Genomic DNA, 13,407 nt, shown 5'->3' on the forward strand with positions numbered 1-13,407 from the left:
CAACAGAGTCTACATTCAAGGACTGTTTTGCAATTTCTCTGCATTCAGGGACTAAAGTGACTACTCCTTTCCCATTCAGGACTAAAGTGACCAATTCCCCGAAATGTTAACCAATATGCCCCGGGGCACTGATTAAGGGAGCAAATATAGTAATTTTTGCATTGAAAGTTGTGTAATCAATGCATAAAAAGCTTAAAAAGTGTCATTTTTGACTTGCAATTTTTTTCTTTTGGCTTCCTTAACCAGTGCCCGGGGGCACTGGTTAACATGACCCTAATTTTAATGATTTATGACAACTTGCAAACCTCCAATCCTTGCCTTTACTCATTTTTACCAATGAAATCATGATTTATTTGATACAAATGTGATTAAAATAATGTAGAATGAATATGTATCATGTATTGAAATGACATCAATCATGTCGTCGTCCAAGCTATAAATATGATAAATACCATGAATTTTTATTTTTTAATAGTATTGTCGATTGTCATTGAAGTTTCTGATAATCTTAAGTACATGTTTACAACATACTACTTATGAAGGTGGTTCACCTTAGAATTTGCCGAGTGATATAATTTATGGTTTAATTTGTTAGTAAGTGATGTAAAGTATGAACTAATTTGTCATAACTCAAAGACTAATTTGACACTAAATTAGATACATGTGAACAAAAATACTAAATTGTTCAACAAATTTAAAAGATTAAATGCAGTTTTGACTCTCTTATTTTGGCCAAACAATAATTTTGATCCCTCATTTCAAAAAATTTAACAATCCAATTTGAAGTAATAAAGTAAGAGAACGGTCGTGGAAACAAATAGTATAATTGCCAAGAGTCTTACAAAATGTTTTGTTAAATTGAGTCATGACTAATCTACAAAGTCAAAAGAAAGTCAATTGAAATGATACAAGATGTTAAGAGTGAACAATTTATTGTCATATTGTCAAATTAGATGGTCAAAATTATAAGCTGGTAAAAAAGATTGTTATTTTTTGAAAAAGGTAAACTAGTCTACCAAAATCGACACACAATCGAATATGAAACCTTATAGAGGAGCACACTCTAAACTCTCAAACCAACACCACTAAATAAACCCAATTAAAAAAAGATGTTATTATTAGAATAGGGGCTTAAATGTCCAACCACTATGATTTTAGAGGGAAGTAGTTGTTTATTCAAAATTGAGTTCTCAACGTTTTGTTTAAATTGTATTGTAATACACGAAAATTTGTAAACAATAATCGTTCAATTACGTGCCGTTTCATTAATTTGCTGAATCTAAAATTGTTGTTTGATTGCATGGTTGGGACTTAGGGTCCCTTTAGCTTGCACTAATGTATGTTTTGGTCCAACTTGGACCAGTGAAATTACATGGTATCACAGGTGGTGTTCTAATTGTCCCATACCATACACCTCCTTAAAAAAAAAACATGCTTTCAACTCCTTTTTCCCTTTCCCTAGAATCTAGATGCACATGAGTATGAGTGTTACAAATTCCAGAATACAAGCAATTTCTGTAAATACAAGCCGCTATAAAAATTTGTAAGAATGAAATTCGTAATAAAAATAAAAACGTAACTATTAATAAGAGATTGGCATCCAAACTTGATAAAAATTAATAAAAGTTTTGTTTGAGGAATAAAAGTTTTTTTTTTCCTTTCAAACTCTTTTCACTGATATAGTTTTTTTTTTTCACAAATCTTATTTTATTTTCCGTAAATAATTTTTTCTAAAAAAAATAAATTGGATGATATTAGTATATTACTTTACGTTACTCTCATCTTGTGTTATATAAATTATTTTGTCCGTATTTTATTGTAGCAGATTTTTTTCACATTGATTTTTTCACAAATCTTATTTTATTTTTCGTAAATAGTTTTTTCACAAAATGACAAAGGTCCATGTTTAGATCCAACCCATAAATCCATTTTCACAAAATGGCAAAAATGTTACAATGCAGCCAATCTTACATATGCCTTGCCTATCTTTCAAACTTGTACAACAGATAGTGAATAATTAATCTCAACCGTATGTATTAAATATTAACATATCAATGATCAACCTTCAACTGGTCCAAGTTAAACCCCAACGTTTATTGGTCCAAATTAAAAGAAACCACTTGGATCATGTGTAAGTGACTATGCTCCAAATCCATAAACATGTGTGTGTATGGTTTTTGTACTTTACTTGTATTGAGTGTCTCTTAAGATTATGTACCACTTCAAAAGATTGCCATCATAGACATTCTTTCAATTGGGAATGAGACTTCTAACCATATACTTCCACCGTTCTAAATTATAAGTGGTCTTGAGAAAAAAATTATCCTAAATTATAAGCCGTTTTACAATACTAATAACTCATTGAATGCTACTTTTCCTACTATATCATCAACTATTTATTACTTCCACTTCTTTAATTTATCTTTCATGTACTATTAATGAAGAATAATTTTGTAAAATTAGTTACAATTTATCCTTTTCATAACATTAACATTAATTACATTTCTTAATTTGTGCGAAATGACCAAAATATCTTATAATTTGGTACGAAGAAGTACTTAAAATAGAGGTGGAGCCAAGAATCAAAATATTTCGGGACTATGATCGAAACTCTGATAATTATATGACATATTTTACACGGTACAAAATGAAAAAACTGTTTGACATAATAGTTTGTTGATTTTTTAGGACTTTTGCTATACTCAATAGTCAATTCTCATTCCATCATTACTCTTCAAATTTCATCTCGAATTAACAAGTACGTATTAACACCATGTCACACATCACTTGCTCAACATATTGGCATTGCGCTGTTGTTCCACTTTTTCTCCGTCTTACGAATTTGGCATTGGGATTATGGTGGTTCGTGAGTTGAGGGGTGCCTTAATGATTTGTGTCAGGAGTCTGGTGGGCAGATCACTTTTGATTCGAGATCGGGAGCCAGTTTTTTGGACTCGTGTTCTTTTAGGCTTTTTTGGTTTCTCCTCCGACATATCGAAAGTTGAGTGGTGGTCGAATCTGATCGTTTGAAGCAACAAATCATTGTCGGCTGCTTTATTGAACTCCGTTGGTGGTATTGGAAAATTGACGGTGTTGTTTTGGTGTATTTTTCTTTTTCTTTTTGGTGTAATACTTGGGATCTAATCCCCTATTTATATGTAATATATTTTGCCATTCAAAAAAAAAAAAAAAAACTTGCTCAACATATCTTTCTTAGCAATTATTTTCATGCAAACATCGTAGAATGCTAGAAAACTAGTATAATTAGATAACCTCATTTTCCCAATAAGGTATACAACATGTATCAAATGATGCCATATATGTAAAAGCATTTTTTTTTAAGGTTAAGCATGTTTTTAGTCTTTGTAACAGGAGAGCCTACTTTGTAAGCCCCACAGACCACAGTTGAGAAAATGCTTGTTTGAGTATATCCTTTGAACAAGATGATGAGATACCTACCTCCTGAACTCAAAAGACTTATAAATGAGATTTCCAAACTTTTCGAAATTATTCATCAATTTTGTGACTTTCGGAATGAATTCTGGCCAAGGAGGATTTCTGAAGATATACTTTCGGAGCACTCCACCTTTGGTGTTGAAGAAATCCTTTAAAGTCTTCAGTAATTAGTATCTTTGTTGGACAATATTTAGTAACATTATATTTGTAGTACTTTTGTGAATTGCAGTTCCATGGTTATTTAAAAGTTTGATTTCGTATCAAAATAGATTTTGCTTAATGCATGAGTACAATATTATTTTGAATCATTTTCTTTTCATGCTACTTATCACATGCTCTTTCATCGATTATACATTTATTAGAATAATTTATCATGAGGCTAAGATGTAATATTTAGGAATCAGAAGATGATGTATATAAAAAAAGTTAGTTCCTTTAAGAGACTCACAAGGAGGTGTGCATAGAGTAGTGTTTTCTGAGGGGTGTAATCTGTATTCTAGTGGCGGGGGAGGAGCTACCTTAGTGGGCTGCCTAAGGCCAGCAACCTTTATCGTGGTCCATCGGTGTGTTTGCCATTTTGGTGTGTGAAATTTTTAGTCAGACGGTTGTTTCAGGTTTTGTTCTGTGTGGCAGTTCTGGTTTGAGGCGAGTTTGAGGTTTTTGGTGTTGGAACGAAAGGCGAGGTTTGGCCTAATCTATTATTGTTGACTGATAGTGTGTTTTTTAGGATGGTGCATTCGGAACAGAATTAGGACCGGAAAGATGATTGGAGCAACTTTTGATTATTACACTCGATGCTGCCAATTCTAGAGCGATTTTCTGCAGCGCATTAGGGTGATCGTTTCTGGTGTAATCCAGTTAATTCGAGCAGGAGCTGCTGTTCGACTTTGATTGATACAAAATTAGATATGTATCTATTAGACAGTGTGCGCAATCCCACTTTGATTTATAAATTATAAATAATGACTATCTATCGCCTAATTCCGATAATTTATCAATCTTCCCCTTAAAATAACCACTAGCTTTGGACACAACTTATAACATGCCCATAAGTTGTTTCTCGCTTATTTCCATATAGTTTACTTTATAGCTCTTATGAAAACAATTTCACTTTAATTTATCGTTTGTTACAAAAATGGTTTAAAAGTTAAGCACTTATATCATAAGCGTTTATGGAGTATGTGTAGGAAATTGGGTTCTTATATGCTTGACATTTGCTTTATCTTTGTCTGGTATTGTTGGCTCTATGTTGCATCCTCAAAAGCTATGTATATTAATTTAGGACATTTTTTCACAATTGTCTATCTATAAGGTACGCAAACAAATGAAGCTTTTTATTTGGCACTTTGAATTCAAAATTATGATTCAGTATCGGAAGGAATGTGATGAGATGTCTAATGCCTGTTTAAATTGATTGTGAGATTATTGAAAACAAAATGACAATGTGCTTTTATTGAAGCTCTTGTTAAAATCGCAGTGGTCTACGGTGATTCTGTCAAACACATTTTGTCAATCCAAAACACGCACTAAATATAAAAATTTCCGAAGTGACTTTGATATGTGTATTCAGACACACAACCACACACATGATTGTGCATTCACAGAGATCTTATGTCTTCTAATGTTCTACACTTCTACTAGGTTGTGGACATTTTCGTGCAAAAGTTTCGGATTTTGGTCTTGTGAAACTTGTGCCGACAGTGGAAAATCTGCAGCAACAAAATATGCATGTATGGCCCTCCTCTAAATCTTCTCTCAATTCTAAGGTCTAAATATGAAATAATTGTAGAAATTGAGCATTGACATCAATTAGATGAATCATGACACCCTTTTGAATGTGTAAATTACAAACTATATGTATGTAGTAGCATATTAAATATACTAATCTAAGCCAAGTTTATTGTATACCAGCCTCAAGCCTCAGTTTGATTCATTGTAGTAGCACTTATATTGTCACCATTTATCTAAATTTCTATGCAAAAAATAAAACAACGTACCCTTCAAAAAAATAAAAGAACAATGTATGGACAAAGTATAAGAGCCATGTCCTAAATTTAATTCAATTAGAGTGTCCTAATCAACCTCAATCACCATCTCCATTGACACCAACATAAAAGAATGAATCAATCATTTTTACACCATCAATGTAATTGTTTTTACACCGTCACAAATCAGAATCAATCAAATGAATAAATTCAAAAGCAGTTTAAATAATGTCAAACATTTTTAATGATCTGACAATTATAATTAATTGACAGTAAAAAACATTTTTACACTGACAGTGAATATGAATTAAATCCTAATCAAATTAATCACTTGATAACGAAACTCTCCCAAAATCTAAATGACCAATTTGATACAACTCATGCCAAACCTTCTCAGCTTCAAATCCAACATTAACATTGACATTATCCATTGGTGATTCTGGCCACTCCATCTTCAAATCAACTTCTTTATTCCCTTCCAATACAATATCTTTATGCCCCTTTTTGCAACCACTTTTCTTCTTATTCTTTTTCTTGTTCCCTAACCCTAAACATTTCCTTCCTATAACCCAAGGTGCCTTTATAAAAGCCAAAGCAAAACAATGCAACACAACACAAGGACAACAACATAGTGCAACACAATCAGCTATTAATCCTGTTGTGCATGATTTACAATACTTGCCGGAACACTCTATAATATCGCCTTCGCCGTCGTCCACGGTGGCGAATCTCTTGTTGGTGAGTCCATTTCTTTTGCTACAACTCTTATGTGGTGTAGTTTTGCTACTTGAAACTCCGTTTGGATTCTCATCCATTTGATACCTTATTTTTGTTGTCTCTGCAAATTTATTTGTAGCAAGAATGTTTAGACTTTAGAGTCAAACTACTTACCTTATAAATCACCTAAAAATAATTTTTATATAATGTAAATGGTTTTGATTTTGATAAGTTTATCATGTCATTCAACAAATAACCCACAAGAGATGCATCTAATTAATTAATAAGTTTCATAGTCAAACTCATTAAATTTATAAAAATAAATAATATAGCATAACAATTTTACACTATATGTAATATATTGAATTAAAATTTTCGTGTGATTATACAAACTAAAAAAAATAAAAAATTTAAAACACATGTTTTCAATCAACTTGGGTTGTATCTATAGAATGGATCAACATAACGAACCAAAGTTCGAAGCACGATTGAAATATATGTCCTCAAATAATACCGAACAATGCCTCAAATATAATAATTACATTCGTGGAGAGAAGCTAGGAAAAAATACACATTTTCACATAGAAATTGAAATAAAATTCGATCAAACATCATTTTTGTGCAAGATAACTGTTGAGTTTAGTGGATATACACTAATGAGATCAACATATTTTATCGAGTCATTCAATCTTATCTCATTATAATTTAACTATGATAGATTAGTTATTAAAATATCTCAAATATTCATCAAACTCATAAACATTTAGGATATTCACAAAAAAATATTGATGGATATATTTATCTTTTTTGTAAAACATTGTTGACTCTCTTTTGTACTACTCCCTCCGACCCTAATTACAAGACGGTTTACAAAAAAAATGTTTGTACCTAAATATAAAATCATCTAAAGTGTTTTGTGTTTTGTCTTGGATTAGATATAGGATTCTAAAAGAATTAGTTTCAGCTGGTAAAAAGAATTAATATTTGTACCACGAAAAGAGAATTAATTTTCCTTTCGAAGAAAAATTAATTTTTGTGCCTATTTAAACACCGTTATTTAAATAATCAAATTCAAACAAGTCAGAAGAAACGGCTACAGGTATAAACTCGTTCTTTTCTTTTCCTATTTTGACTCGCTTATGGTTATCTTGCAAACAAATTAATATTTTACAAAATCAAAATATAAAATTGTAACAAAAATAATAATATAGCCGTTATTGACCAAAAAATAAAATAAAATAATATAGCCGTTGGTGAATCCACAAAGAACTCATCTAAAGCTCATATGCATTAGGGACATGTTTGGATTTCCATTGCAAAAGGTACACTTAACACAAACAATTTAGTGATGACTATAGGTTAAAGATTTTGCTCATTTTGATGGCTTACAAACATAGTGTTAATTAGATTCAAGATAAGGGATTATGTATTTGTTATAAATTCATAAATCACAAAAGTACGTAAACTAACCGTTTTATCGATGAGATGGCACTAGTTTGATCAGGCGTCTCGGAATCAAATCCAAATTCCGAGAATATAACACTTTTGAGAAGCGATGTCGCGCAATTGTGATTTTATCCGATTTGATATTAGTTCCTCAGTTCCCCTCGATGAAATCTGACAAAGTTGCAAGTGATCAATATATCAAGAGTAGAGAATAGAGATAGACAAAGTAGACATGGGGTAAAAAATGCAATGTAGGTGATGGAGAGTAAGATAGTAAATACAAAGTGGTGACATAAGGTATAGAACTTAAAATGTTTTTACCCAAAATTTGATGAAGTATCAAAGTAGGGAGCCAAGTTTATGAGTGAGAAGAGGTTTTCAATTCCTATAGAATGTTACTTCATATTTTGATTTGATTTGCAATTGTTGGTGCCTTTTCTATATGACTGAACTGTGGAGGGTTGATTATTCTTTTGATTTGATAAATACTACTAACAAGCACGAGTTTCTTGACAAATTAATAAAACAAGCACGAGTTCAGCTCTCACACACACCCTTAAATTTGTATTTATATTATAATTTATATTATAGTTGACTTAAATAATGTGTTTTTTTTATGAGATTAAATTAATATGAAATTTAAAACTAGTTATTAATTTTATTTTAATATCTATAAGAATATCAAACAATGTAACTTGACAAAATTTATGTTCACAACATCAACAATAATCAAGTTTTATTCACTAAATAGAGTATAGCTCAGTTGGCAGGGACATTGCATTGTTATATGCAGGGGCCGGGGTTCGAACCCCGGACACCCCACTTATTCACCTTATAAGGTGAATTATAGCCACTAGGCTACCTGACAAAAAAAAAAAAAAATAGAGTATGTTATTTGAATTTGGATCAAACAACATCATAATATATTCTATCTATTTGATAATAAGTTATCGTACCCATTTTGTTGGGTCTTTTAGATTTATAAGCTAATAGTTAAACCCGTTTAGATTTTACCATATATTTGTGTGTAGCCTTTATTTTTATAAGTCGTGTTATTGGTGTTAATGAAACCTTAACCGCACTTATTTTGATATTCTCTCTTTTGTGTGATTCCTAATTTCTATCACATATCATATCATTCTTCAACTCAATTATCTCGGTGTCTTTCTTACATAGTTTCTCTTATCGTTTTTTCTAATTCTTCCACTTCCTTTAGTAATTTGACTATTATATACAATAAGTGTTATCTCATCACTCTCTAATATTTTCATTTATGTAAAAAATATGTAAATTTCACACATAACACGATTTTTTTTATAGACTATAGACAAGTGTTAGTAAATAATTGTTCATATTGATTTTCAAGATCTAAAAGTTCACCAACCAAACTAGCAATTTGATTCTTCCTACTTAATTTCACACTCAAGACCTACTTATGTGAATTTTCAATTTAATTATTAAAAAGATAACAAAAACTAATTCTAAAATAACAAAATATCAAAAGGGTTATATTATTATTCATGACCAATTGAAATTGAATGTGAATGGAATTGACAGAGAAAAAGTAAATTCCCATCAATGGCCAAATTCTTGAAACATCACCCACCAGTCAGTCACTATTTTTACTTTGAGATGGAATCTCAGTGGTAATGGAAAAGTTCTGCCCCACATATATACGGTATCTACATGGTACAAATTAAAGGATTCCATTGGGAGAAAAATAAAGCAAGTGCTTTTAGAAAAATATTATGAAATAAAAATAATAATTAAAGAAACTCTATATTAAAAAAAAATTACTTGGAGAATGTGATATTTTCTAATTTAAGACAAGTTTTTCACATGACAAAACACTATAATTGTGCTGCTCCACATGGTTTCTTCAAAAACAAAGATAAATAATAAGAATGATTTCTTGTTAGTTACTACTACTCAAATATATTAATGTTAGGGCTCATTCTCCAAGAGATTAGCCAATAAAAATGAAAATCAAAACTGAGGAGACAGAGAAAACAGATCTACTAGTACTATTGATGCTGCTATGTTATTTTTTATTTTTTTGAAAGAATGCTGCTAAGTAAATATTATAATTTTTAATGATGTTTCACTTAATTTTTTCTTCATATTTATATATTAAAACACCCCTTGGACTAAAAAAAATGGTGGCAATTGATCGTATTGTTAAGTTTCAAAGAGTTAACGACGAAACTCACATGCACTAAATAGAAAAAATGAGGGGTAATGCAAGTTCAAATTTACACTATAACGCATCAAATGTCTCTACTAACTTTTTATCATTCCATACATTTATGATTGTGTTAGTATAGCAATTCGTCTTTGTAATCTCGACTTTATACGAGGTTGAGTAGTTCTATTGGTTTAATTTAAAAGTTAAGGAGTTAGAGTCAATAGTAAAACTTGACAAAAAGAAGGGAAAAAAAAAACTACCATAACAATATCATACTAACATTTGTCATTAAAAAAACTATACTCTATACACTCTAATAAAGGTAATTATGAATGTCACACTATAATACATTCTTTTGCAATGGCTGTCAATTCTCTATATATAGTTTTTCAGATCAAGAACTTTTTAATAACTTGTACGAGCTTTCTTTTAATATTTTACTGTGGGATGTGTGAGTAGCTAGCTAGCTTTACTATAAAGAAAAAGATACCATGTTTTCACTAAAGTTTTCGATGGTCATACTTTCAAATAAAAACTATCTAAATACACTTGTTATTTAAAAAATAAAAACAAAAATAATTTATTGCATAAATTAATATTGTTTAATTTTAGAATTTTTTAATTTTTTTTTATCTATGTATATGTATCCAAATATTTTTTTATTTGAAAGTCTGATTCACTTTTGAATGTCTAATGTAATTTTCTACGATAAATTTAAGGTGACAAAATAATGCTGAGTATAATGTATAAAATATTTTAGACTAAAAATACTTACAAATATATTTACATTTATCCATCTCTAACAGTATTAGTGAAGTTTGAATCTGAAACCTTTGGACTTAAGATCTTTCTTTTTATCATTTGATCAAATTTTTAGAGTTATGATCATAAGGTTTACATACATCTTATATTTATGATCATTTTATTGCATATTTCCTTTTGAAGTTGTATGCAAATTGAAGGTGCTAAAGTGAGTCTTGAAGATTCACTTCTACCATCTCACATTCATATTAGGGGTCATACTCATCCATTGCTCTTAAACAAGTAAATTTATTAATCAAAACTAAATTAATGATCTAATTAAACCAAAAACAGGAAATAAAAACCTAGTATAGTAAATAGCTTAACTAGTACACATGTAAAAATGCATCAAATTGTAGGAATACTAATGAAGATCCAAAATGCAATTAAGATCCACTTTCAAAGTTTAAATATTGAATGAATAGATTTCAACAAAACAAAAAAATACATAATCTCATAAACATAAATTGCATGCATTATATTCTTTCTTTTTGTCAATTTTGAAGCTCAAATTAAGGTGAAAACCAATGTATAGAACTTATAAAACAAGGTGCATTAATCAAATAATTTATCAATTCAAAACTACAATACATATTGCATTTACAAGAAAGAAAAGAACTTAAGAGAGTTAGTTACCTGAGGGTAAGAGTGAAGCTTCAAAATCAGAACAAGAGTAGCCACTTAAGTTAAAACTCCAAAGAATTGTTTCTGATTATAAGATTCATCTCTTTTAATCTCTTGGTGTTGTAATTTGTAGTGGCATTGCAATCACAAACTTGATCTGATATATAAAAAAAACCCATTTGAGGAATCTCTCCCTCTCTCTCTGTGCCTCTCTGCAAGCTTTATAGTAGTTTATTTTTATCATAGTTTGCATAACTTTATTAATTAAAAACTAGACCATTGTATTATAATAATAAGCCTAAGAGCTAAGGGGAACAGTATATTACTTCCTCTGTTTCAAAATGAGTGTCGCTTTAGCCAAAAAAATTTGTTTCAAAATGAATGTCACTTTCAGTTTCCAATGCAATAATAACTTTTTCTTTTCAATTGTACCCTCCAATTAATACTCTGCACACTACTTCCAAAGTATTACTTTTAAAAATAACCAATAGTTAATAAGGATAATTGGTAAAATAACCATTCTCTTTCTTTTAATCATTGCATTTCTTAATATGTGTGTAAACACCTAAAACGACACTCATTTTGAAACGGAGGGAGTATATTACTTTATACTATGAATTTGTTTGGTAGCAAATTTCACGCATTCACGCAGTAAAAATAACGGTGACCGTCTTTTCCACAAAATAAAAAGACATCTGTGGTTGTTGTATTAAGATCGGATGGTCTATATATCAAGTTCGTTATTTTAGTTTAGGTCTCGTTTCAACGTTTATTGATTTGTTGACTACGTGAGTGCATGAATTTTTTACTATGGCAAATTCAAATCAATATTATATAGTATACGATTTGCTTGGTAGCAAATTTCACGCATTCACGCAGTAAAAACATTGGTGACTGTTTTCTCCACAAAATGAAAAGAGATTGATGGTTGTTGAATTAAGATCAGACTCTCTAGATATCAAGTTCGTTATTTTAGGTTAGGTCTCGTTTCAACATTTACTGATTTGTTGACTGCGTGAGTGCATGAATTTGTGTCTGGCAAATTCAAATCAATATTATATTATAGTGTATACTAGTAAATAAATACACTAGTGTAGAAAAACTGTCTGAGAGAGAGATCACAAGCAAGAAAAAGGGGTGTGTGGTGAAGAGTTCCAATGAGAGGGAATATTGGAAAATGTTGCTGTTTTTCTTAGCTCTTTTTCCACTTAGTCTGACCATATCATATGTTTGATTTTGTTAATTTAACCTGACCAGAGCAATATTCAGGCACGTGAGAGGCAGAGGGCACGTGCATCCACATTGGCCTATGCATTTCTTTAAAATTTAAAGAGCTTGATTAGCAAAAGTGACTCAAGTCAAATGTGTTTCGTCAAATGTGTTTCAAAAAAAGTTCTGAAATCGCGATTACCACTGCGACATTAGGATTTTTTTAGTATCTGCAACTGTGGTTAAGTCGTTATTAACCGATTTTGATTGTATGTAGTTGAAATTTTGCATATTTCCACAGTTGACGAATTGATAGTTGTTAAATCAAGATCATATGATGCATGAAATGGACCGATGTTTAAAAAAAAAAGAGTTTGAAATCAAACAATTCAATCTTGATCTACATTGTGTCGAATGACAACATATATAAATGAGATAATGATTGTATGCAATCCAAAACACTCTTATTAACTGCATTTGATTGTGTTTCTCTGCAGTCTAAAAATCTAAATGCTAACACAATTGCGATTTAAAATTTTGAAGAAGAATGGAAAATAGAGTAGTTATGCAGGCCCGTGAGAGGAGAACCACATGGTGGAAGGTTAAGGAGTAATATAACGATATAAGGATATCACATGCACCTTTATTTAACTCTTTGAAAATGCAGAATGTTGTTACAAAATAGTTGTACAAATATGATTACTCTTTAAAATTTTGGTTGGAGGTGTCAAAGTACAAGTTTTACCAAGTTCTTAGAAGAATACACGTGCATATGTTGTATTTGGTAATGAGAGCAAACTATTTTATTTTAGTTCATACATGAATGAGGGGAAGTAAGTAAATTAGGAAAAGATTAGGATAAGAGATTGATATGATTTAGTTTATTCTAAAGAGAGATTTGGACGGTTTGAAAGTTAATGTTCAAAACCTTTACTTTGCATAAACTAAATAACTTTATGTTATGATGATATTTAAGTTTTTCAG

At 30.4% G+C, this 13,407-nt stretch overlaps 1 protein-coding gene across 1 annotated transcript; it reads right to left on the reverse strand.

Annotated features, from left to right (window-relative positions):
• Nucleotides 1-5,555: 5,555 nt before the first annotated feature.
• LOC146911959 (uncharacterized) lies at nt 5,556-11,416 on the reverse strand. The gene is made up of 3 exons (XM_085718552.1): nt 11,227-11,416; nt 7,629-7,775; nt 5,556-6,279 (listed from the first exon to the last, which is right to left on the reverse strand). Exon 3 carries the CDS (start codon nt 6,254-6,256, stop codon nt 5,765-5,767), a length of 492 nt encoding a protein of 163 aa, XP_085574678.1. The 5' UTR covers nt 6,257-6,279; nt 7,629-7,775; nt 11,227-11,416; the 3' UTR covers nt 5,556-5,764.
• Between the last annotated feature and the right edge of the window lie 1,991 nt (nt 11,417-13,407).

The sequence above is a fragment of the Medicago sativa genome, chromosome 6 (genome assembly GCF_051527215.1).
Source record: "Medicago sativa cultivar Bolivia chromosome 6, Bolivia_mono, whole genome shotgun sequence".
NCBI lineage: Eukaryota > Viridiplantae > Streptophyta > Magnoliopsida > Fabales > Fabaceae > Medicago > Medicago sativa.

Bases quoted from the DNA above. Each gene is read 5' to 3' on its own strand.
- LOC146911959 (XM_085718552.1), bottom strand. From the start codon at position 6,256: ATGGATGAGAATCCAAACGGAGTTTCAAGTAGCAAAACTACACCACAT.